General features: G+C 39.2%; 1 protein-coding gene across 1 annotated transcript in view; it reads right to left on the bottom strand.

Annotated features, from left to right (window-relative positions):
* Window positions 1-3,164, bottom strand: part of Ifngr1 (interferon gamma receptor 1) — a 28,417-nt gene extending 25,253 nt beyond the window's left edge. Inside the window, exon 1 of the mRNA XM_005329803.5 lies at window positions 2,947-3,164. Within this exon, the coding sequence (XP_005329860.2) occupies window positions 2,947-3,031 (85 nt within the window). The 5' untranslated portion in view covers window positions 3,032-3,164. The remainder of the gene's footprint in view (window positions 1-2,946) is intronic.
* Between the last annotated feature and the right edge of the window lie 24,715 nt (window positions 3,165-27,879).

Below are 27,879 nucleotides of genomic sequence, written 5' to 3'. Positions count from 1 at the left end.
TGAATCTCTGAAATAGGAAAAATTGATTCTAAAGAAAATAATAAGAAATTGGAACACTACCCAGAATATTACCCTAAAGTCAGACAAGAGTAGAAACATAACTGATAAAATAGAGAGGGTGGCTCTTTAAGCAGTACCCAGAGTGCAACAGCAGAGAAGGTAGCCACCAGCAGACTCTGATTCACTTAAAATCTATTACTTTTATATGTAAAAGTGCATGAAGAAAGAAACACTATTAATTAATGCCTATTACTGTAACAAAATACATTCCCAAACACTTGGATTTCTCAAAGACTATTTCACTATAATCTCTTACCTCCTTCCCTGTTCACATCAGATTCCCTCATCTAAGATGAACATTCAACTTTGTACAGATAAGTCCAGCAACAGTAAGAGTTACATGTAGACTGCAGATCAAAAATGGGGACTGGCAAGCCAAGAAACTAATCAAGAGTCAGAAGCAGAGGTCACTGTGGGTTTTCTTCCTATGCTCTGGAGATTTTGCATTTTAAAATAACTTTAAAAGCATAGGGAACACAATAAAATTTAGAAAAATGCACTGAAAATCTAAAGACATGTATGGAAAATGCACTACAAAACAGCAAGAGTTGTCTAGGGACACTCACCAACCCTTGTGTTTCTAAAATTCTAGAGTACAGAAGGCTGCAGATCTTCCTATGGGAGGCAGGAAGGCATTGCACTACCAGAGCAGACTCTGAATAAAGATGTGCAAATTTTGCAGTCACAAGGGGCTCAATGCTCAGGAGGAACCTATATTCAGAAGGATTTGGCACTTGGTTTAATGCTCAGTCCCATTCAGGAATCTGAGTCATCTACCTCTCTGCCCAGTCAGTCAAGAGTTCTACTGACTCTGCCTTAATGCTTCCTCAGACTGTCCTCTCTTCTCCATTTACATCATTATTTCTCATTGACTCTTCCCCAGACTTAAGCAGCAGTCTCCTAATGCGCCTCCTTTATTTGTATCTACCCTCAAACTATTTTGTAAGATGACTGGCTTGTCTAACTGGCAGATCTAATCCTGCATAAAATGATTCCCTTTTGTAAAATAATCAGTGGCTTCCCACTGACTTTAGCCAGGAATAATGGGCATATTATTTTTTTGGCTCAGCACCTGTACTTCTTTCAAGAACACCAATTCTCTTATTCTGAGAACTCTCCAGCACTACCCACTTTTATAATGTCTTTCCCATATGAGCTGGCATGTCACCAAGCTGAGCAAATCAGAGCCTTCCCCTGGGATTTTGTTAGGATGGAAGAGGCTGCCAGATTTTAAAACCCCAAAGCCATCAGTATCAGCATCCATGATTCCTGCCAAGAAATAAGAAATTGCAAGTTCAAGCAGTTTGAGTTTCTATTTTCCTAAGGCCCAGTTGGCATCTCTAATTTTCTATTCAATTCTTGCTTGGATACTCTGAGCTAATAAATTCCTCTTTTTACTAGTTAGCTAAGGCTACATTTCTATCTCTTGTTGGTATACATGACAAGGTATTTCACTAACTGGTTCTCACCTCCCCGCCTATCCTATCTCTCTCCCCTTGGATCTTCAAACATTCAAGTATATGAATGTATATTGTTCCACTAATTCAACATGCTGTTTTACATCTCTGCCTATGCACACACAGATCTCTCTGCACTTCCAATTCTAAGGCTGGGCTCACCTTCTCTGTAGAAGTCACTGACTCCTCTGGATAGAGCCTGGTAAACTTATCTTGCTTTCCCATAACCAATACATAAGTTCAAGATCTTGTCACAATGTACTGTAATCACCCATGTAGACACCTAACTTTCCCTAGTAATAACAGTTGGCAGAGTGGTTAAGAACTTGGACTCTGGAGCCAAGCAATAAAGATAATCTCTATGCCTGATGGACAGATCGCTGTGCTTCACCAATTTCTCACCCATAAAAGGAGATATAAATAGCATCTACTTTGTAGGGTTGTTGCAAAAAATGAGATTTGCGAGGTGCCCACCCTTTAACTTTTTAACAGCCCACCTTTTAACTGATAACTATGATAAATCATGATTCTTGAAAAGACAAATCGCTGTAATTAAGATTTTTGTCTTCCCAGAACTTGATCCATGTCTGTCCTAAGGAATGTCTAAGTATTTATTTGCTTGACTTTTGAAGATCAAGCCAAAGTAGGGTTAGATATAAACAGCGCACACACCTAACAGGAACTCAGGAAAGAAGTCATAATACAAAGGCTTAGGCCCTGAGTTCACCAGGATTGGGAGGCTGGGCCTCCTTATGCCTTCCAGGCAGATACTAACTGGAAGATGCAGAGACACTCCAGACTGGAGGCTGAAAAGGTTTATGGATTTCACTAAAGCTCTTTATTACCATACTGTAAGCTTCAAGAAAGCTATCCTCGGCCTGGGAAGTGTCAAAAAGGAGGCAGAAACAAAATGTTCCCAGGACTCTAAGCTATGCGAAGAGGCCCACTGCCTAACAAATCCGCTAGTGAGTCCACACATTCCACCACTTCTGCACTTAGAAGACTGACAAGTTGCCACTAATAACAAATCTCAGAAGTTGGGGTACACACTGAGAATAAAGTTACATAAGCCACGAGCGGTGGCCGTGTCAACTGCCGGCCTGGAAAACCACTTGTTGAAAAACAGGCTAAAAGAATCGGAGAAAAAGGGGAGCTGTGTTTGTTGCCTTGACAAGGATGAAAGAGGCTAAAATGAAGCGTGTAAACCGCACAGACCCCGCGTCGCCTCCCGCGCGGCTGCCAGCCTAGGGCCTGACGACCGGCTGGTCCCGGGATCGCGGGACCCGGGTATGGAATAGCGGGCAAGCACTGCAAGGAAGAAGTGGTGGCGGCCTGACCAGGCGGAGCTTCCCAGCCGGCCGGGGCGGCCCCCGCCCTCCCACGTCCCCTCCAGCTTCACTCGGCAGCGGCTCAGCCGCAGCGACAGTACCCGAGAACTGCTCTGGGTCCGCGACGTTCATCTCAGCCCTGCTCCCGGCCTGCATCATAAGGATCAAGAAGACGAGGAAAGTCATGCTGGTAACGAGGGCCTCCAGGTCCAGCCAGCACCAACAGCGGGCGACCCCCGGCGCTGCACCGCGGACCTCCGGCTTTTGTCACTTCCGCTGTCAAGTACTTACCGGCAGGCAGGAGGCGGGGCCAGGAGGGAGAGGCGGGGCCAGGAGGGCGAGGTGGGGCGCGGATACGCAAATGGGGCGGAACCCAAACCCTACCCGGAATCCGTTTGGACGGGAAGACCCCGCGAGGGCGGGCTGGAGAGAAGCGGGGCGTGGGCGAGGAAGTGGGGCCTGGGAAAGGGCGGGGCCTGGAGGGGCGGGGCCAAGACCCTGACCCCGGTGCCCAGCGCGACCTGGAGAACCTAGTCCGGCGGGAGGCGGGTCCAGCACTGCCAGGCGGGGCGTGGACGCGAGGGCTGGGTGTGGGGCGGGACTAGATCGCCAAGGGGAGTGCTCCCGTGACACCCGAAGTCCTGGGCGACGCGGCCTGAGTTCAAGACCTGAACCCTGGGATACGTGAGGAACCAAATGTTACCTTGTTTCAGCTTGACGCTCATCTTCCGCAATTCATCTTCCTGTTTGTGTAGTGTCCTGGGGTTGCAGAACTTGGCCTTTGCCCACAGTCTGACGATGATTATTATTTCACCCCTTTAGACGTCGCCATCTAGGCGTCTTAGAGCCTGAGATGTTAGAACAGAAAGATCCCTTAAAGATCATTTCCAATCCCCGCAGTTTTGTTTGAGGTTCCTGTGGCTTCGCTGATGATATAGTTTGTGCAAGCTCCCCCAAGCCAGTTTGAATGGTCTTAACTACTTTATTCTTGGAGTGAAAACAACTAGCATTACCTTTTTAGCTTTGAAATGTCAAGTAGTGATTTATTAAGCAGTCTGTCATCGAGAGATCTGCCTTCTTGTCTCTCTGATCACATTTATTAGTTTACATCTCATATTCCACTCCCACCACTTGGCTCTTGTTGCAACACCCAAGCAAGAAGCTCACAAAAGTATATGTCCACCTACTACTTCAGTTCTATAATTACCATGATCGTTTGCAAACATATTGCAACCCGCTCTGTCACCCTTTTTACTCCACTCTATTTTTTCATGACACTTTTTGCCTTTTCCACATTTATTTTCTCTCCCTTTTATAATGTAAGTTCCATTCGGTTGAAATCTTTGCTTGACATTCAATTAGTATTGGTTGAATGAAAGAATGCACTACAACACTAGATTTAAGCAAAACCTTTGAGAGAAAAAAATTTACAAAGACACTGTACAAACGAGAGAGGAATGAATCAGCTAGATCATTTTATTTATATTAATAAATCCCTTAACTCAGTATTTCTGAAACTTTAATGTATGTGTGAGCCAGGATGAGCTGTGAAAATGCATGTTCAGATTCACTGGGTCTGAACAGGTTGAGGTTTGAAGTAATGCAGTTTCTGACAGTGTATACTTGGAATGCCAATACCCTTGGTGCTAGGACCACACTTTGAACAGAAAGACTTCAGTTTAATCTAGACTAATTTATGGGAAATATTACCTTTTGGGTTTTTTTTATGATGACTACTATAAAAGGCACCCTCCAATCATTGCAAGGGCATAAGGATAAATAACTGATCTTTGCTGTTTAGGAGTTTATGGACTAAAATAAATCATAATATTCAGTTTGTAAATATTTTGATGGTACCCATCACAGGCTAGATTACCCAGGAACAGACATTGACTTTGGAGATCAAGGTGCAAGGCACTTGTTAGGAGGTGCTTTAGGATAAACCTTTGTGAATTAGAGGCGGAGGAGGCACAGCAAAAAAGAAGTTGATCTGTGATTCCATCCCAACACAGGCTTCAGACCCCACAGGAAGCTCTGAAGCTGAGGTGACCCTGCAGAGGTGTCCTAAATTGATATAAGAGGCTGGGCCATACATTTCAATACTAATCAGTCATTGAATGCAAATTGCCCCCAGAACAGAACACAAATTGGGGCTTCTGTATTTTTAACTGGAGCTTTACCATGAAGAAGGCTAATGGTTGAGGGTGTCTACTTAGCAGCACTTCCTGTGGCAGGGAGAAGGTGGGACTAATTCTTCTATTTCCCAAGGAAGATTTTGGCAAAGCTTCACAATCACAGCACCCATTGGGGAATATTTTTCCAAGGGTCTGTGCTAGTTATTTGGAGGCTAAAGATGCTTATTAATTCACTAAATATTATTGAGTGCTACTATTTATAACTAACACAAACAGGCACTGAGATACAGACTTGCACAAGACAGTTGTGGCTCCTGCCCTCATGGAGTTTACAATCTACTGAGTGAAACTAAGCGTTAAATAGGTATTGGATAAATAAGTTCTGAAAATGTGGGAATTGTTCATTCTCAGGAAAACAATTATATTAAAGGAGCACAAACCAGGATTTGGTCTGTTTTAAGAAAATTCTTTCTGAAGGGAGTTACAATTATGTTGTGGCCTGAAAAAGGTGGGAGGTGGGGTTGTGAGGGTCACAGGCTAATAAGAGAGGTAGGATGTTGATGGTAAAATACACATAATTAAAAATCCAATATACAAATCTTAAAATTTTTTTGTTGTTGTCAATGCATCTTTTATTTATTTATTTATTTTATTTATATGCAGTGCTGAGGCTCAAACTCAGGGCCTCACACACTCCAGGCAAATGCTTTACCATGAGCCACCACTCCAGCCTCCCAATACACAAATCTTGAATAGCTTATAAGGAACAATGAGAAGCATGACAGCTTCCCTGGTAAATTTCCAAGGCCTATTGATTAGAGAACATCCAAGTACATGTTGGTTTTCACTAAAGCCTCTGGTGAGTTTTTAAAACCAAGAAAACAAATTTTGGTTTGAGGGGTAGATGGTGAAGGGTAGATCATTCCAAAACCAAGAGTACACTGAAACAGGGCTACATTTTGAAGGCCACACTTGACATACCTTAGAGGAAGTTAATAGGCCAAGTAAAATAATTTAAGAAATTAGAAATATGGTGAAGACAGAGACTGGGTGTGCAGAACATACTGTGTGTTTGAGCTCTGGCACTGTGTTTCCTTCCCTTTTCTCCAGGGCTGGAGAGTTTGCTTGCTTTCCTTTAAAGGAGACAGCTTGAAATTAGTGACTGAAGCACTAGTTCAATTTTCTAGATTATTCTATAAATTATAGCCAATGCTTTTGCTGTCCCACATGTAGCCATGCCACTGTATCCACATTGCCCTTAACTTCGTTTTGTTGTTGTTGTTGTTGTTGTAGAACTTATTACCATCTGGAGATATCACTGGAAATTAAACACACACATACATACACACACACACATTTATGCATATAATATATTCTCCACAACTAATTACTGAAATTGTGGTAAACATTAACAAGGACAGCTGGATTATAGAAACATAAAAAGGGACTTAATCTGAGATTTAAGGAATTCCTCAGAAAAATTGGGAATGGAACCACCATTTGACCCAGATATCCCACTCCTTGGTTTATACCCAAAGGACTTAAAATCAGCATATTACAATGATACAGCCTCATCAATGTTTATAGCAGCTCAATTCACAATAACTAGGTTATGGAACCAACCTAGGTGTCCCTCAATAGATGAATGGATAAAGAAAATGTGGCATATATACTCAATGGGATATTACTCAGCTTTAAAGAAGAGTAAAATTATGGCATTTGTCAGTAAATGGCTGGAGTTGAAGAATATCATGGTAAGTGAAATAAACCAATCCCACAAAACCAAAGGCTGAATGTTTTCTGTAATATGTGGATGCTAATTCACAATAAGGTGGGAGGTGCTAGGGAAGAATAGCATTACTTTAGATCAGGTAGATGGGAGATAAGGAGAGGAGATGTGGGGGTAGGAAAGATAGTAGAATGAAACAGACATTAATACTGTATGTATATATGTGACTACATGACCAATGATTCTGTAACATGTATACTCATAAAAATGAGAAATTATATCCCATCTATGTATGATATATCAAAGTACATAAATGCAATTCTATTGTCATGTATAACTAATTAAAACAAATAAAAATTTTAAAAAATAAGTTTATATGTCTAGATATATATAAATATATGCATATACACATATGTGCATATGTATAAAATTTTTTTCAGTCGTATCTCTCTTCTAGCAAATAAACTTCTTGTTTTCTCCACTACTATGTCCCTTGCACCTAAAAAAGTGCCTATAATTTCATTTATATTTACTGAATAAATATATGAATGAACAAATAAGCTTATAAATAGATGTACAATTGAAACAGGTATAAATTTATGCTATATTTGGGTCACCAATGAGAATCTAGAGATGTTTGAATATTATGCTGGTACTAAACAGAGCACTATCCATTCTTGTCTTGCTCACCCTTCTTAGCTGCTACACTGACATCTGATCATATTGGACCAATGCCTGCCTCAAAGACAGTTATCTGTAAATGGCAAAGTTATCTAGTAGATGGCTTGTGGAGCACAGCCAAGGATTAATCCCCATGCTGCATGGCACAATGGCAGAAATGGTTCATTAGCTCACTTTTAACAGCATTTCTGCCTTGCTGCCTTCCCACTATAGAGGCAATAACAGCTCACCTTCCCAACCTTTGTGGCAGCTAAGTATTGTTGTATGACATAGTTTTGGTCAGTGTGACATAAGCAAAAGTGTGTGTGTGTGTGTGTGTGTGTGTGTGTGTGTGTGTGTGTGTATAGAGCATTATTTCATTGTTTATAGAAGGGAAGAAGCAAACCAGACATGGAGATACACATCTGTAAACCCCATTTACTCATGAGGCTGAGGCAGGAGGATTTTAGACTGGAGGCCAACTTAGCAAGGCTGTCTCGAAATGAAAAAACGATAAGGATGCAGCTTAGTGGTATAGTGCTTGCTTGGCATGCATGAGGCCCTGAGTTCAATGCCTTGTGCATAAATAAATAAAAAGGGATAGAGGCAAGAGGGGAGCTCATTGGCATTGAGCCTTTCGAAGTCTACCTGCTTTGTATGTAGACACATTGATGACTAACTCTGTAGGGGGCCTCTTGCAGCTGCAATAATATTGAGGATAAAATGTCAGTTATTAATCAATGGATGAAAGGAAAAAGAAATTATATTACACACACACACAGGAAAATTATTCAGCTTTTAAAAAAAGGAATGAAATTCTGTCATTTATGACAATACAAATAACCCGGAGGGCCTTGTTTTAAGAAAAATAAGCCAGGCACAGAAAGAGAAATAATTTATCATCTCATATGTGGAATCTAAAGATGTTTTGAACTCATAGAAACAGAGTAAAGTGAGAGATGGGGGATTGGGAAGATGTTGGTCAAAGACACAAAATTTCAGTTAGACAATTCTAACTGGATTCATTCAAGAGATTTATTGTGGCTATTGTTAATAATAATGTATATTTAAAAATTGCTAAAAGTAGAGAGTCTCATCACACACACAAAATGACAAGTGTGTGAGGTAATATATGTTAAATAATTTGATTTAGCCATTCCATATTTAATATATATCAAAAAATAGTGTTTTATACCATAACTGTGTACAATTTTTTCTTGTCAGTTAAAAAAAACAGAAAATATAAATTTTTTAAAAAAATCAATGGCTAAAAATGGGAAAATAGGAAGATTGAGTCATCCAGTCATTAATGAGCAGCTGAACCAATATCTGTGATCACCTACCTCTGGACTCTTGTAATGAGAGGAAAAAATAAACCCCTGTTGGTTTAAGTCACTGTCATTCTGATTTTATGTTGATTGTGCTGTACCTTTTTTCTTACCCAGGATCATGCCACAATGAATCCATTCTCTTTCAGAGAATTGGAGTGGAAACCACAATGGAGAGGAGGATGGCACTTGGGGGGGCGGGGATGAAAAGAGAAAAGAAGAGGCCACAACCTCAAGAAACAGAGGTAGAGAACTAGAATAGTAAGCAAAAAGAATCATGTGGTGGAAGGAACAAGAACAAGACCTCAGTGAGATCTGGCTTACAGCTGCAGCTGTGCTAGAGGCTTGGTGGAACTGTCTGAATGAACTCTGTGGTCCCTAGGGACTCACTGGTGACTCCTCTTCTGACTTTCCCCCACACATCGTGACAACATCTCTGGCAACAGGCAATTGGAGTGTCTCTGTTCCTTGCAATGAAAAGAGCCCAACAAACATAATGCTAGCCATGTGTGCTTAGACTCAGAAAAAGGATAGCTCCATGTTCTTGAGAACACATTTCTCAACATCACACAAAACACTGGGCTGAAGAAAAAAAACAATGGTTGCTAAAAAGAACCAAGAAACCTAAAGCAGTATGCATTTTGTCCTTGGTGCCTTGTTACTTCCTCTTTCAGTGTGTCTTCCTCTCCATGCTGAAGGGGAAGTTGCCACTTCAATGTCCAATGTCCTCTCTCTGTTGGTGACACCCAAGTCCCCCATACTCTGAGAATACCTAGCACTGCCCTGTTTCATAAGGCCTTAGTTCCTCTCTCCACCTTGATCTTTTATCAACATATAGGTAAATAATTCTGTATTGTGTAGGCAGATATTCTTAGGTGGCTCTGGATAATGATGGTTGAACAAATTAATTTATTAACATCAATATTGGATAACCATTTAGGGGTTAGCACTCTAAAATATATGTTTTAGCCTTGTAATAGTTTTTAACTGACAAAACAATGCATTTCCAATAGTGATGTTGGAAGTCTTCACAGAAAAGTAGAGAATAATATATTTTGCCTTGGGAAAAGAGGTCTTTTGGGTGCCTTACAAATCACATGACAGCTCACTTTCAAAAGGCAAGTCTATCTTACATTAGTGAGTACAAACTAGCAACTTGATGACTGAAGTCAACCAGCAGATGTGTTTTGTTTGGTTAACAGAGGAAATCTCATTTTCTTTGGTGCTAGACAAGGTCATTCCCATTTTTTTTTAATCTCACGTGTCTATATTTATTATCTTGAATGCCAACACTAGTGACTAGAGCAGAGAAGATTATTTATTTACAGAAAATACTCATGCCTGCACCTTTTTTTCCCTGATTGTTACCCCAGAGGTCATGCAATTAGAACCAAAATGTGTCATCCTACACATTTTGGTGTATATACCGAAGTCAAAGAAACCATCAAAAATGAATCTGGTACTGGAGGCAGTGATGCATGCCTATACTCCTATCTTCTCTGGAAGCTGAGGCAGGAGGATCCCAAGTTCAAGGCTAGCCTGGGAAACTTAGACCCTGTCTGTAAAGAAAAAATAAAAAGGGGTGGGGATGTAGCTCAGTAAAATAAAATAAAATCTGGAGGTGTATGTGTGCATGGACCTTCCCCCCTCTGAGATACGAAGAGAAATATTTTGTTCCCTAGTATAAACTATTTCTTCTTGGGAATACAAAGAAGGATCTAGGTGTTTACCCTTTGGAATATAAATAAATTTCTCCACAGAAAAGATAAGGCCAGAACTCTAGCTTTACCTCCTAGAGATGTCTTCATGGCCCTAGGGGTTCACTCCTCCTTGAGATGAAAACACACATACTTTGGGGGAGTTAAATCTCTCTGGAATTCTCATTAGCTAATCACTCTTCAATTAATTCCAGGCTTGGCCTTTCAACTCAGATTCCAAATCTCAGTAAAATTTGTTCAAAAAACCTTAATCATGCAGAAATAGAATACTTTGCCCATGTTGGCTGAACCACAGGCCTACCATCTTAATTGTCTCATGAGCTGCTTGACTTATGTGGCCTTCTTGGTTCTGATTGTAGGCATTTGCCTCTGATGAGATTCAGGAACATGCCACTCCCAAATACGGCACTTTAGATTTCAGGAGACAGCAGAAACAGAAAGGACTCCCTGACCTCTTCCCCTTCTCCTCTGAAGTAGACCATGAAAGAATGATCTTCTTTTGAAGCAAGTCATGAGGTAGAATAGAAGAGATAAAGGCATGTTGAAAGAAATGAAAAGGAGACTACAAATTTTAATCTAAAAGTCTTGTGCTAAAATTCCTCATACCTTCACTTCCAATGTCAGTTTTTCCTCAGGCCCTTTACTCTCAAATTTCTGAGAATTCTACGGAGCTTTACTCATTATCTTCAACTTTCTGGAAATTCACTATATACATGTCCATTACTGCATACATTTTAAAAAATAGATTGAGCAAATTAAGATATGAAACCTATAATATAGCGTATTTCCCCAGTGTTATCTAATGATCCAACAATGGAGAAGACATCAACCTAAGGATCCCCGAGAACTGCCATACACCACAAAACATCTTGTGATCACCAGACTGATGTCATCCCCACATACCTTCCCATGCCCACCACTCACAAGGTTTCCCTTAAGAGCCTGAGGCTGAAAAGCCTGTCTCACTTTCCAACTAGCCTGCATTCTTCCTTGAATGTGTACTCCTTGCTTTTCTGAATAACTCTCTGTTGGTGCCTCTACATGATGTGTCTTGAAATTCCTTTCTCCGGTGTTTTTCAAGGATCATGCTGTCCTGAGTTGAGGGCCCCCTCTCCAGGATTTCCTTGACACACCCCCCACTCCAGTGACAATAAGACTTTCATTCAAGAGGTAACTTTTCTCTATCTAGATTAAAGGTATTCCTTTAATCCTTTAATTCCTTTTTCTGAAGACCCAGGGACACAGAGTAGAACATGAACAAACAACTTGCTCAATTCCTCCCAGTTTTTCACTATTAGATCATTGTTATGGTTTGGATGTGAGGTGCCCCCCAAAAGCTCACATGTTAGACAACCTTTTAAGGACTAAGACCTCAAGCCCTGAGGAATGGAGCTGGCCTTCTATGGACTAAGATCTCTGAAACGATAAACCCTCAAATAAACTTTTCCTCCTCTACAATTGTTCTGGTTGGATCTTTTAGTGAACTAACTAATTAAAACAATTATACATAGCCTCTTGGTTCAGTCCTGCTTCTCCACAACTGTCCATGCTTCATCAAAGTTAGCATAAAAATACACAGCTTTTTCTGCTTTTTTTCTTTCCTTATGAAGGTTCCCATGTCATGTAAAACTTGTGTTAAGTAATTATGTGTGCTTTTCTCATGTTAAGCTGTGCTTTGTTCATGTTCATGTTCGACCGTGAACCTACCAATAAATGAGAAATGACATATTTTTTCTCTTGTATCTCCAAGTTATTATCAATACTTTGATCAAAGAATGTATATGTGCATGACCAATGTAATTCTGCAACATGTACACTCAGAAAAATGAGAAATTATATCCCATCTGATTCAAATGTATGATATGTCAAGATCATTGTACTGTCATGTGAAACTGATTAAAACAAATTTAAAAATTTTAAAAAATAGAAAGATAAAAAAAGGAATGTATATGTGCCAACAACCAGACCTTTAAAAAAGAATTAAAATATTCTATTTGTGTGAACAGAAAATTTATAATATGAATTTTTGGACTAGAAATCAGATGAAAATGAAGAGATAATTTCTTGCTACTCCAAATAAGATAACTATCCACATGAAAAACTATCATCTAGAATAATGTGTTAATTCTGGGCAGAATTTCTAGCTGTAGATTAACAGTGAACATGACAGCCTTTTCTTCAGTCAGGTAGACATTTTTTTTTGAGTTAGGCAATAGAGCACTATGATCAAACATGAAGCCCCTGAAACTGAACCACCTGGATTTGGTACCCCTTCATTTCATCCTTGATAAGTCATGCGACCTTAGGCAGGTTGATTTATATATCTGTGCCTCAGTTCTGTTACCTGTAAAGTGGAGTTGGGATAATGTATCTCCAGAAGAAGAAGAAGAAGAAGAAGAAGAAGAGAAGTGAAGAGACAGAGACAGAGAGAGACTGAGTTTTAAATTAAAAATAGCATTATAGCTTTATTCATCTTGTAGTCAAAGTTCACAGAGGCTCTGGTGAGAACACATCAGGGACATATCAGTTCTACTCAAAGGACTGGGGTGTGGTCAAGAAATTCTTTGCAATAGGAAGGGACCTTTACCCTTAATCTTGAAATTAGTTTCTACTCTCATATTGGGCTCTTAGCAAAGACCTGATAGTGGTAAGGTAGAAAAAATAGAAAATATTAACAGTAGCACTATAAATTTCCTATAGACTAAAGAGAATGACCAAATTTTTGGAAAGCATGCTTACTGTTTTACATTTGAATTGTTGCAAATGACATAGCAATGTCAGCTTGTGCTTCCCCTGATTTTGCCTTTGCATTGCCTGCACTTTCCCATCCCACAAATGCTGACTTTCCACCCCATTCCATTTGTTTCAGCTAAAGTACCTCAGTAGTCTGGTAGAAGACTATTAAAAAAAAAAAGCTTGCTTATTAAATTTACATATAATGCACTGGGTTTAGTGGTACATACCTGTGGTCCCAGCTAATTGGAAGACTGAGGCAGAAAGATGGTTTGAGCCCAGAAGATCAGGGCTAGCCTGGGTACTGGGTAACACAGTAACACACTGTCTCCCCACCAAAATAAAACAAAAACATGAAAGACACCAATCCTGCTCAAAAAGGGAGGAATAATTTAACTGGGACCTAAGCTGAGACATAAGCATAAAAAATAAATAAAACAAGAACAAATAAACAAAACATAAGACAACTACATTGAAAGAAGAGAAATAGAATAAAAACATGGTAAAAATATGGAGAACAAAATTGTTCAGTGTATCCCCAATGAAGTGCAGGAAAAAAGGCGTCCTTTCCTGATAATGCACATGTCTAGTCTCTTTGACTATGAATATAGGGGTTAACTGAGAGTGTAAGAAAGAAGACTGCCTGGGTTCAAACTCAAGTTGCCTCATTTAATAGCTTTGTAAACTTGGGTAACAAAATTTGTACTTCTGTGTGCCTTGAGCTCCTCATCTGAAAAATGGAGATCACAGTTGTTACTCATCTCAACAGAGTAGATTTAAGAATTCAATGAATGCATGTAAGACTTAGGCAGCGCCTGGGACAGAGGAAATGCTGGATATAATCATGGCTATTATTTCTTTTTTACTCAGCATTATCTGGTCATAGTTCCATTCTTCCCTCTGGCCTTCAGTCCAAGCACATTTCACATACAAGCCCACTCCATTTTGGCCTCCCTGACTTTAACTTTGGTTCTTCTATACATTTGAAGCTGAGACTCTTGACTGGTGGTACTCAGCAAAATCATTTGCTAGGGCCCCTCCAAATGCACAGAACAAGTAAGCTTGGGGATGGTCACAGAATATTAGGAGGCTTTCAAACTATCATGAAACAGGAGGCTTAAACAGATTCTAAGCCATTATCCTGGATTAAAATGGGACTGGGCATCCCTCAAAATGATTTTGAATGCTTTTTGCAGTTGGGACTTGAAAAAGAAACTGACCTGAGGAATGACACAGAGGAGCAGTTTGTCTCCAAGAGAAAGTCACCATGACTGCAGAATCTGAGAGGATGATTCATGCTGGGCAGAAAGGCTAAACTGTAAGTGATTGTGGTAAAGTGTAAGTTTGACTTACAATGATACACCTCCATTCCCATCCAAGTATCTGTGCACTTAAAGAAGAGATGTAAGTGTCATGTAGCATTCATGGCCTAACAACCTCTTTCCAACACATTTTTGATGGCTCCTCATGGTGTGATGGTTCCCTAAGTTTTGCCTGCTTAAGGTAGAATTAAAACAAACAAACATTATGTCTCCCAGACTCCCTTCTATCCTGGGTATTGACAAATGATTAAATTTCTTCAAATCCTAAAGTGCTAGACTTCAGTTGAAAGGGAGCTACCATTTTGTTAGTACAGGATAATGGTCAAGATCACCAAATCTCCATTGCATTTTTCCCCCTCCACACAGGCCACCCTCAGTTTCTCCCCAAGAAAGATGACTGCATATGGCTCCTCACATTCCAGCAACTTAGCAACTGAAAAGATGAGCTAACAGAATGTGTTGGATCTGCAACTGGGAAAGTCAAAATATCAAGGGTGGAGCTCAGGAGAATTGGGTTCTAAAGTTGGCCAGATAAGAAATTTTTCAGAGGGTGGAAAAACAGTCTCTGACCAAGCAGCATTTCCATTTTAGAAGTTCCCATCTGATATACCACCAGGTAGAGGACTGCACCATGGCATGGGCTGGAGGGAGTGAATGGAGGGATTCTCCTAGGTTGTTCAGGAATTCAGATTCTCTAGGAAAAGAGTGAGATTAGGAGCAACACACACACACACACACACACACACACACAGAGAGAGAGAGAGAGAGAGAGAGAGAGAGAGAGAGGAAGAGAAACACAGGGTTTTAGATCCCCTGCACATGGCTGGTATGTTGGGTAATGCTCCTTCCTGGTGAGAAATGAAAGTGCAAATGAAGGTCTAGGCACACTCACCACAGAAAATTCTTTAAAAGCTGAGGCTCTGTAAACAGCAATGCTAGAGTGGGGCAAAGCAAAGGCCAACAACATTGGGGGCATCGAGCCTATATTCAGACCCATTGACCAGTGGGAATGGCATTTAGAGACATTAGAGGTGTCTTCCCCTGCCATCTGGTCTAAGGACTCAGGATATTCACTGGTTCATAAATAGACATGTGGGAAATAGGGTTAGCTTTAGACCTGGGTCATACAATTCTACTTTCCTGTGCTTTTCTTGTTTCTTCCTCTTCTTAAGGCTGACTTCCCCCACGGTCACAAGGTAGACTGCAGAAGCAATAGAACCGTGAGACTCTTTCTTCCCAGTGAGTTGGGGAGAGACTGCATTTTCCACAAATTTTTAAAAAATCCTTTGACCAGTTTCTGTGGACAGGGAATAGGGAGAAATAATGGCTCACACCTGAATTACCATCTGTTAGGCTGTAGTTAGTAATAGGTAGTGGGATGTATAGCAAGATTATGCATTTACTTTGAGTTACTCATAAGGTTTTCTTGAAATTACTGCCAAGGCAGATGAGTAATTAACTTATAGCAGATAACCTGTAGAAAAATATGGGTACAAAGGCCTTGAGAGTAAGCAAATAGAAACAGAAGGAGCTAAAGAGGGAGCTAATTGGAGAAATGCATCAAGACAGAAGGATTAATGGGACTAACTCTTGACAGGGTCCACTGAAGTGAGGGTAAAACTAGGAATTATGGCCATTGCTGCCTCCATGTATCTTAGAAGGGAGGTTTCTTTAGTAATACAGGCACAAGATGATAACTTCTGACTTGCCTCTGACTGCCCCTCCCCCATCCATGTTAACAGAGGATTGACTTGTAGATGAAGTCCCCCTACATAGGACAGTTTTGGAAAGGACCAATTAGAGTCCAATCCAAATCTCCACGGCCCAGCGTGAAGGAGGAGTGGAACACCTTATTGGCAAAGAGTGCAGAAGGTGGAACCCAGTTCTCAAGGCAAATATCAAACAGGAAGAAATTTGGAGAGAGCACTGTTTCCTTTGTGATTCTCTGCTGGGAGACCACCTGTTCTTTTTCTTCTTGAGAGTGCTCTTTTGCATGAGCCTTACTTTACTTTCAATTTTTATAAAATTCTCTTGCGTGGTTTTTGGTGCCTGACTTTAAATTTTCTTTCATCTGAACACAAGAGCCTTGTTGCTTTATCTCCCCACTGTCCTGTGACAGTTCCACTTAATGTGAAGGATGAAGTTTGCCTTACCTGAACCCCATGAGGGGTATATAGAATGAAAAGCCTGGCATGGGATCTAACCAGAGACAACCCAAGTGTTCAGAGGAGACCAGAAATAACTAGCAGTGTAGTCCATTGAATAAACTTGTGACACATTAAGCATGACTGTACCAGTTAAGAGTTCATTCAGAGAAACCGAACTAATGGGATGTGTATACAATAGTAGTGTTAGGGAAGAGGAAGGTATATAGTTATTTAAGGGATTGGCTCACATGACTAGAGTAGCTGGAAAGTCCAAAATCTTCAGGGTTAACCAATAGGCTGGAGACCTAGGAAAAAATGGGTATTGTGGTTCAAGTCTATAGGCTATCTGTCAGCCAAATTCTTTCTGCTGAATCTTCTTACTACAGTTTAGGGGGCTAATGTCTGAGTGAATTGAGGAAGGAGGTGGGAGCTGGCACAAAGCCAAGTTTCCAGAATTAAACTCTGTAGCACAAGAGAAGGCCAGACTACCTAGTCATACAGTTGAACTTTTCCAAACTTGTCAGGTAAAATGTTCTGGGAAAGGTAATTTAGTTGGAATCTGCTTTAGGAAGAAGAAAATTGGTGTGTTACGGTTTTCACATATATTCTAGAAATGGTGCCTTAGGAAGATAGAACATCTGAAACAGAGATGAGTTGTTGAAACATAGAAAGGGAAGTAAATTCTGTCTATAGGACATGAGTGCTGAGCCTGACTGGGTAAGGAGACAAGGTCCCCAATCCCAAAGCCATTGTTGGCTGTGCTCAACCTCATGGGAAACAGATTCTGGGTTTGGCTGTTTTATCATTGCCTTAAAATTATCAGTTACTTAGTAGTTTTAATTTAAAATGGCTGTTGTAATAATAATTGTATTAAGTGTATTTTTAAAACATTTCTTTTAAGAAAAGAGAATAAAACTATGGGAATAATAACTTCTGAGTGGCAGAAATGATTTCCATTGTCTCTGTCCAGAAAAGTCCAGGGAGGTTTTAAATTAGTCTAGAAGTTTAAGCAGCTGTAACAATGTTTCCTTTTTAGAAGGTGTTAAGTTCTAATCATCACCTCTTAATCACTTCCAAAGATTTGCTTTTTCAACTTTTTGTTTTGTGTTGGTCAATGTGACAGCAATGAAGAGGAGCTAGGGACTTTGTTCAGCTGTAGTTATAGTCCTTAGCCAGAACATTTAGTGTAAACATTGCTTTAGTTCAATCTTATGGGAGCAGATTCTTCAAGTGGAAGATTTTGAAACAAACAAAAAAAGGACTGAACATAAAATTAATTTATCAATTAATTTCCTGTTTCTTTGTAATTTTTCATATTTTTATTGGTGTATTATGATTTATTTTTAAAAGGAAAATATTTAAATTTGAAAATCTATAAATTCAGAGCAGTCTGTAGATCAAGAAATGAGAAAGAAAAAAGTCCTTTATTATAGCTTTTTGAAAATATACAATACACTATTGTTATCTATAGTCACCCTACTTTGCAATAGCACACCAGAATGTATTCTTCCTATCTAACTGGAACTTAGTACCCACTGATCAACCCTGGCCTTTCCCTGTTTCCGTTACTCTTCCCAGCCTGTGTTAGCCACCATTCACCTGTTTCTTTATATCCTTCTTATACTTACTGAATATGGCTAATAGAAAATTTACAATTACCTATGCAGCTTGCACTAAAATCTGCTGTACTAGAAAATGGTGTTCTTTATTTCTGCCTTTTCCTTTACATATTGGTTGATCTTGGGTTCTTCCCAGAGGTCAGATCTTCAAATCTGTTCCCAGAGGTCAAATCTTTCTCAATAAGAGTGCCATCTCTTTCAAAAGGGTTAAAATATGCTATTCTGGCATCATGATTATTTAAAGATACTTGAAAAACAGCCTGTACAAAAAGATCTCTTTGCCTTTCATGCTGTTCCTTAAAAGCAGAAGATAAAATTCCCCTGTGAAAGACCTTCTCTCTGTACTAGAAAGATTAGGCACTTTTACTCTAAAGGACAAGAAGTCAAACTTTGAGAATTCTGTATAGTTCTTATTAAAATAACTCTTATCTTTCAAGCCTCCCTACATGATTTGTTTACTTCTTTAAAACTATTCTTTTTTTTTTTTTCAATTCAGTATAGAAGTAACTAATTCTATTTTGGGTCTGCATTTCCTCATGAAGTCTCCTATGCCATGTACAACTTCTAAGTAAATGTATGTGCTTTTCTTTGGTTTATGTAACTCTGCCAATTTAATTGTCTGTGCGCTTGCTTCTGGGTTCTCTGCCTGATCTTTCCTTGCATCACTATGAGACTTTGAAATTATATATTGTCTTATTCCAAAATATAGAATTTATTGGCAGGTCAAGGGTACATCTCAGGGGCTCTAAAATCTGGGCCTTGATAAAGTAAGCAGAGACTAGAGTATCATGGGCAATTGGGGAAAAAAAAGTTATTTCATTATATTTATTTTTCTGTGTCCATGCACATGTATACACATACATACATGTGTTCATACATATGCACAGACACAGAAAAAAATATCATGTATGGCTTTTATTTTTACTCATGAATCAGTTTCACATTGTGACCTTCTGATTCAAAGTTGGAGGTATCAAGCTTGGGTTTCTGGAGTAGGAATTCTATCTAATAATTCTTACACTTTTCCATGTTGCAACTGGTCTGAGCACATGGATCATCTCTCAATACTGACTTTTGATATAATAATAGTCACAGGAACTTATCATGGTATGCTTGGCAGTTGAGGTGGCCCTTATAAAAAGCTATGATATTATTGCATTCTCACAATGGTGAGCAATAGGTGGCACCGATATTGTTGGTTATCATTTTGTAAATGTGGTTACAGAGGGTCAATAACTGACCCTCTGTAGGATGTGGGATAGGGGCCTGGGGGATGTAGCCAGCTTGTTCTAAAGGCTAAACCCTTGGCCAGATGTGTTCAGGACTTTTGCATACTTCCTGCGAATGTCATTCCTCAGGAAAATCCCCTTGACTCTGACTCCTGAAATAAAGCTTGTCTTTTAAAGTTGCCAGTCTACTTTGTACCAGCGGCTTTTTGTATTGTGGGAAGAGAAAAATGCACAGCTGTGCTAAATAGATGAGTCACTTCAAGATTGAGGAAGCCAAGATTTGTATCTTGGGGACTTTTCAAGAGAAGGATGGGTGTTTCTTGTTGGTAAAAACAAATAAGCGTAAGAAGGGAGAAAAATGTACCCCATTTTTATTTTCCCTTCTCCCTTCTGGTGCACATTCTTCCTGTTACATTTTCCATTTGCCACATATCTTGCTAATTTTTTCTTTTTTTCATTTTCTCTCTCCTCTCTCTCTCTCTCTCTCTCTCTCTCTCTCTCTCTCTCTCTCTCTCTCTCTCTGTGTGTGTGTGTGTATTGTTGTTTGTTTGCAGTCCTGGGGATGGAACTCAGGGTCTCACACTTGCTAATGAAGTAGTCTACCATGGAATCATACCCCCAGCCCACATTTCTTATTAATTTTAACAACTTTTTGTTAAAGCTAACTACCCAAAGTTGATCACTACCCAACATACATGAATCAAAATATCACATTGTACTTCATGCTTATGTACAAATACTGTCAATCAAATAAAATATTTTTCAATTAAAAAAGAATATTAATCATTATTTTACATGCCAAAATGGCAGTTTGCTTTTTACGTGGCCTCCTCTGAATGCCTCTGCGTGGGAAGCTGGTCCATAGACTTCCAAATGTGTTTATATAAGAATCCTTTCCTACTGACATTCAGAAGTGGCCCTGAATTACACAAATGCCTCTGAGGTTCATCACTCTGCCTCTCCTTAGGTGCCTGAGTGTTCTCATCCTCCCCCTCTCCACCCATTCACAAGAAGCAGTTACGAAATATGCCTTGCCTCAACAGGATATAGCCATATCTCTCTTCTGTATAAGCACCTGGATGAGTCATGTTTCTTTCATCTTCTTTTCTGGAATAGTTATGATCTTTAATGTTTTATTGCCAGACTTATCTTAACACTTAATACTTTTATAGTATTAGCTATGAGATTATGATTATTATAGTCAGTACTAAGTGAACGGAAAGTGACCTCAACACTCAGAGCGACCAAAAGATCTTTACTGCAGCAGTGCAACAGAAGAGGAGAGAGAGAGAGAGAGAGAGAGAGAGAGAGAGAGAGAGAGAGAGAGAGAGAGAAGAAAGAGAGAGCAAGAGCAGAGCGAGAGCAAGAGGGACAGAGAGAGCAAGAGAGAGACAGAGCAAGAGAGAGAGGGGCCCAGCAGGAGGGAGTTTTTATAGCCCAAATCTAATGGGGCCTCTGGGTCTGTAAGCTGCCTTGTTGGCACAAGGGCGGGGGGGTGGGGGGGTGGGGGGGGCGGGGGTTGAATGTTCAGCTTTGATGCAAACAGGTGATAAAGAACCAGACAGAAGGAGATTTGAGTGCGTGGGCCATCCTGCAGCTAACATTGTTCAGCCTGCCCTGCAGATAACATAGTTCAGCCTGTTCTGCACCTAGCACTAAGTCCTCAATTTTTTTTTTAAACCTGGTTGTTTGCAATGTTGAGATAAATAAAGTTTTCTACCAAGAATAGATTAATTGGGTGATGTTACATTTGGGCATAGTTTAATGTAGATGTCTATTATCTTTTAAATGTACAGCTTTGCTTTTTTTTTCCCCTGGAAAGATGACTATAATACTTTTCCTTAAAATACCTTTTAAGGGTTAGGGATGTAGCTCAGTGGTGGAGCACTTGCCTAGCATGTGCAAGAGGGCCTTGGGTTTGACTCCCAGTATTAAAAAAAAAAAAAAAAAGCTTTCAGCTAATTATAAAATACATAAAAGTGTACATGTTGTAAGTGAATGTAATTATTCATTTTTGAAAAGTAAATACACCTAAGTGATCAGCATCCCTAAATCTCCTTCACGCTTCCTGTTTAGTCTGTACCCTTTGGCACAAGGGGACCCTTTGTCTTCACTTCTAACAGAGATGGGTTTTGCTTGTTTTTGTAACTTATATAAATGGAGTCATACTGTGTTTATTCATTTGTGTCTGGATCCACTATCAACAATTTTTAAAATTTGTTTTAATTAGTTATATCTGACAGTAGAATGCACTTTGAGACATCATATATAATGGAGTATATAGCAATTAGAAATGCATCTTACCCCAGTCAGAATGGCAGTTATCAAAATACTAACAATAAGTGTTGGTGAAGATGTGGGGGAAAAATCTATTCAACTATTTTTAAATTTTTAAAAAAATTTTAGTTATATATGGACACAATGCCTTTATTTAATTTATTTGTATGTGGTGCTGAGGATTGAACCCAATGCTTCACACATGCTAGGCAAGCGCTATACCCCTGAGTCACAATCCCAGCCCTAAACTTGTTTTTGATGTTGTTTTCAATTCATTCTCATGTAGAAGAGCCTATGAGGTGCAGATAACGTAAAATCAAAATAAAACAAGACAAAAACAAAAACAAAAAACAAAATAAAAATAAACAAGAATCCCAGAAAGCTAATAAGCATAATCTCATCCTATAGAGAACTATCAATATTTCTGGCTATTTCCAATCCTTTTTTTATGAATCATCTTCAAAATTTACATAGCTAAGATGTAATGAGTACTTAATTTAGAATTCTTACTTTTCTTAATATTATATTTTAACATTTTCTTTTGTCATTAAAGATTCTTTGTAAGTATCATTTTAAGAGATTATATATTGTGATTTTACAAATTATCTTTCAGACAAGTAATGCAGTGGTTGACATTTGAATACAAAAATATTTACCTGTGCTCCTGATTATTTATAAAGTAGGCTTCTAGATGTAAACTTATTTGTCAAAGTGATTTGGGCTGTTTTTTCTAAGTTTGCCACTAGTTGAGGATCCTCCGTATACTATGCCTTGGGACTACACAGTGTCTGCTTTTGGCACTTCAACCTAATATAGAAGATGTTTGATATATAACATACTGGTTATTTAAAGGAGATTTGATTTAAGATTCTAATTCTTTCTACTAGAACTCACTAATGTTTACTTTGATTAAGTTGATCTTTGAATGACTGGTTTTGAGCTCCTAGCTTAGCAATTTGGAGAGAAAGTTCTATAGATATATGGAAAGGTAAATCTATTCTGTGTTAATGTGGACTCCCAATCAATTTAAAAGATGTTGTATATGATGTATTTTTCTCTTTTGTTTTTTATCTGTATTATTTCAACCAGAGATATATATAGTCTTGATAATCCTTATTTGTATTTTAGAAATTGGAAAGAAGACCTTGTGGTCCACAAAATCTAAAACATAAACTTTACTCTCTATTCCAGACTATTTAAAAAAAAACAGAAATAAAACATTTCATAAATTTGAAGTCAAATGTTTAATAAATTAATTCTGAAACTATTGTGAAGGATAAGATCTATGCTAGTTTAAGAACTCATGAATTTGAGAATCTAAAGAAAGTTCAGGCTAAAAATCAGAAATAGATCTTCCTCCCCACTCTCCATTTCTTTCTTTCCCTCTTTATTTTCTTCTCTCTTGGTCTCCCTCCCTCCTTCCTTTTCTCTTTCTCTCCCTCTCTTTCCTACCATCCTTTTCCTACCAAAATATACTTATTATGTGCCACTTGCTGATTTAGTTACTACGGATAAAGTAGCAAGTAAAACGAAGTACTTGTCCTCATAGAACTTTCTAAAATTGGGTTTACCAAAGTATTATTTACAGGCAGTAAAACTCCTGACTTTCACGTGTATGTTTTTATGACTTTGACAATATATCCAATCATGGAATCACCACCACAACCAACATGCAGTATGTTTTTCTTCATTGCCCAAAGTCCTCCTCATTCCCTGTGTGATGCCCTCCACTTTCCATCGCCCCGATAAGCTCTGATCCATTTTTCTATTCATAGAGTTTAGCCTTGTCCTGAATGTCATATAAATGGAATCATGCAGTATGAAGCCTGTGTACCCAGTTTCTTTTACTTAGTGTAGTGTTTTCAAGATTCACCCGTATTGTTTCATGTACCAGGAGTTTGTGTTTTTATTCTAGAATATGATTCTTTATGGATGTACACCAATTTATTTATACATCCATTCACTATTGGATGGTCATTGTTTTTTTTCCCATTTTTTGAAGGTTGTGAATAAAGCTACTATAATCATTCACGTACAGATTTTTTTTTTTTTTGGTGTGGACATAAGTTTTAGTCATTTTGGGATAAAAACCTGAGAAGGGGACCAGTGGGACATGTGTCAAATAGCTGAAAGACAGGCACGGTAGCATATACCTGTAATCCCAGGGGCTTGGGAGGCTGAAGCAGGAGAATCGAGAGTTCAAAGCTAACCACAGCAAAAGCAAGGCACTAAGCAGCTCAGTGAGACCCTGTCTCTAAATAAAATACAAAATAGAGCTGGAGATGTGACTCAGTGGTCAAGTGCCCCTGAGTTCAATCTCTAGTACCTCCGCCCCCCAAAATTAAAGAAAGGTGGGAAGGATAAAGGAATAATCTCAATTAATAGCTAAATATCTACATGAGAGTAAATGAAGCTTTCATGTACTTGAAGTCTCACATTTAGAGGATAAAGAGAAGGATCCCAATACTACAGTGAAGCATTTTACAAAGTCCACATCTTGTTAAAACCAAGGGTCTGTTCATCATCTCTAGTAATTAGAGAAATGCAAATCAAAACGACTCTAAAATTTCATCTCATGCCAGTCAGAATGGCAGTTATCAAGAATACAGACAACAATAAATATTGACCAGGATATGGGGAGAAGGCACACTCATTCATTGCTGGTGGGACTGGAAATTGGTGCAACTAATATAGAAAGTAGTATGGAGATTTCTTGGAAAACTTGGAATGGAACCATTTGACCCAGCTATCCCACTTCTCGGTCTATACCCAAAGGACTTATTAAAATCAGTGTACTATAGTAATGAAGCCATATCAGTGTTTATAGTAGCTCAATTCACAATAGCTGAACTGTGGAAGCAAACTAGATGCCCTTCAATAGATGAATGGATAAAGAAATTGTGGTATATATACACAATGGAATATTACTCAGCATGAAAAGAGAATGAAATTATGGTATTTGCAGATAAATGGAAGGAGTTGGAGAATAGCATGCTAAATGAAGTAAGCCAATCCCAAAAAACCAAAGGCCAAATGTTTTCTCTGATAAATGGATGCTGATCCATAATTGGGGAGATATGGCAAAAATGGAGGAACTTTAATTGGACAAAGGGGAGGGGGCATGGGGATAGGAAAGATGGTGAAATGAGATGGACATCATTACCGTAGATATATGAATGACTGAACAGATGGTGCGACGCCACATCCTGTACAACCATAGAAATGTAAAATTGTGCTGAAATTGTGTCCAATGAATCAAAATGCATTCTGCTGTCATATATACCTAATTAAAATAAATTAAAAAGAGAAAAAGGTCATGCCATTTCCCAGAGCCATTTTGCTTCACTAATCAGCAGTGTCAACATAGGCCAGTTACACAATTGAAGCTCCCTTCTTTCTTCCCTTGATCTTAGGGTATTACTTCCTTTATTTCTCCTTCTGCTACACTGGCAGCTCATTCTCCCTTTCTGCTTCCTCCTCTCCTTCCCCATCTCTAAATATTTACATATCTAGTCTGAACTTTTTCCTCTGTCCCCAAACTTGCATATCTAGCTACCTACTCAATGCCCCCACTTGAGAGCCTAACAAGCTTCTCAAACCTCACTTCTCTACAACCAAACTCTTCATCTCCAAAACCCCAAGCTTATGTCTCCTGCAGTTTTCTTCTCTCTTTCAAATGCTAGGGCACAAAACCTAAAGACAACCTTAACTTCTTTCTTTCACTTACACCTTCCTTCTCTCTTATCCATTAGCCCATGTTTTCAATTTAACCTTCAAAATATGGCCAGAATGTGATCATTTCTCTTTGCTTCTATTGCTACTATTATGGATGGAATCACCTGATCTCTAGCCTGGATTGTTGCTGGTCTCTAAGTTTTTACCCTCATCCTGTGATCCAGCTTAACATCAAAAGCCAGAATTTAAACAAAAAACAAAAACAAAACAAACAAACAAAAAACCCCAAAACACCAATAGGATCTTGTAATTCTCGTTATTATTATTTTTTTAAAAATTTTGAATCTCTGGACAAACCAGATCATTGTATCATTTTAACCACAATAAGCAATAATACTGACCACCTGTTACACAGTCATCAGCAAGGCCTTTTCTTGTTATCTTGACAAAGACACTTGATATGCTGTGTTTTACGCTAGTAAAATAGAGGACTTTCTATTCATTTTCCCATAGATTGACTATTCGCACCTGCATGCTAAGGGAATTACCTCAGGGGACTTTGGACTCTTAGGAAACTGCCTCTCCTCTCTTCCCATCCTCTCTACCCTCCTTTGAGGTTCCATAATTTGTAGTCAATAAAGATATCTTTGCTTTCTCTTAAAAAAAATCCTTCAATGGCTTCTCACCTCATCCAGAATTAAAGTAAAGATCCTTACAATGGCCGATGGTTAAAAGATTACAATGATTGATTCCTTATTATTGCTTTGACCCATAACCAGATACACACAGTAGTGCCCCTGATCCATGAGAGATACATTCCAAGAACCCTAATTAGATACTTGAAATCACGATAGTAGTGAATCTTATATACACCATGTTGTTCCTAGGCATACATACTTACCATAAACTTTTATTAACGTAAGCAATTTGTGACTTTTCTTTGGCATATTTGAACTGCCAGCATCACTATTTCTATGCTTTGGTACCAATATTAAGTAAAATAAAAGTAACTTGAACACAAGCATTGTGACATTGAAACAGTTGATTTGATAATTGAGATGGGTATTAAGTAATTAATGTGTGGCTAGAGTATATAGCATGAATACTATGCACAAAGGGATGATTTGTGCCATGGGCAGGTGCCAGGTTTCTGTTTGCGACTAAAAGGTTCAGGGGTCACTCCAGTTAAACTGGGCTAACTGGGTTGCACGAAATAAGCACACAAGAGACACAAATACCTTTTTGTTTGGGGTCACTGTGAGGGTCTGCAGGAAGAGAGAGAGCGCGAGAGCACGCGCTGACCCCTTTTATTAAGGAGAAGCTATTCAAATGAGGCAAGGGGTCAGGTTTCAGGGAGCTGAGTCTATCTTCATGATGTCCACTGTCCGCAGGTTGACTGACACCTGGGTAGGCCACACCCAAGGGCACAGTAAGAGGAGGGGACACACACAAGGCAGTTTCATGGAAGATTCTATCCTAAACAGGGCAAGGGGTTATATTACAAAGGAACAGGTGAGCGTAGCTCCACCCATGGGGCTGTAGCAAGACACACCCATGCACGAGACACTGACCCTCGAACCCAAGAAGGGTGGGGAAAGCTCTGTCATATTTCTGTGACTGAATGCCTTAGCATCCAGCCGGAGAGTGTGACCCAGTCACATGCAAGGTTGGTCTCACACAGGCAGGGCAGAGTAGGACAGTATAAGACTTCATGATGCTACTCCAAATGCACACAATTGAACAGTTATGACTTGCTTATTGGTAAAATTTTCCAATTGGTATATTCTGACAGTGGTTGATTATGGTGAGTGAATCTGAGGGAAGCAGAAAGGGAACTACTTGAACTTGCATTGTTTGTTGCAAAATGAAAATGGGAGGCCATCGTTACAAATATTATTAAGCATTTCAAGGTGCTGATGGCTGAATATTAAAGAAAGTTCAGGGACCTTCCCAGCACAGGGCTCTGTAACGCATGTCTGTGCAGCTGGCCCTGTTCCCATCTTGTCTTAGTTGCTCTTTTTCTTGCTTACTCTACTCTTACTAGAAGACCTTCCTTAGGTTTCTTAAACATGCCAGACAGTGTCCAACCTCACGTTTTGTCTCTGCTTGACTCATTCTTCCCTAGATCTTTCTTTGTTTCCTTCAGGTCTCTGATGACATATCTGCTGATGGGAAAATTGGGAAGGAGCTATTTGGGGATAATACAGTGAACTTTAGTCCTCTTTATAGAGTCACACATTTGTACAGTTTAGATTTTGGGGATCTTTTAAATGTATTTATTTGCAGGATTAAAAGCAAATCCTGAAGATGAAGGAAATTAAATCCCTGCCTAAACTAAACAATTACTTGTTATAAGTTGAGAATGTAACATTCAAAATAGAAATCCTCAGTTGGAAGATAAGGACCTACACACAGTAGTGTGGGATGGGTCAGATCTCACCAGTCATAAGATGCTAATTTGG

This window comes from Ictidomys tridecemlineatus, chromosome 8 (genome assembly GCF_052094955.1).
Source record: "Ictidomys tridecemlineatus isolate mIctTri1 chromosome 8, mIctTri1.hap1, whole genome shotgun sequence".
NCBI classification, from domain to species: Eukaryota; Metazoa; Chordata; class Mammalia; order Rodentia; family Sciuridae; genus Ictidomys; species Ictidomys tridecemlineatus.
Note: the sequence above shows the minus strand (reverse complement) of the source record. Positions and strands in the feature narration are given on the sequence as shown.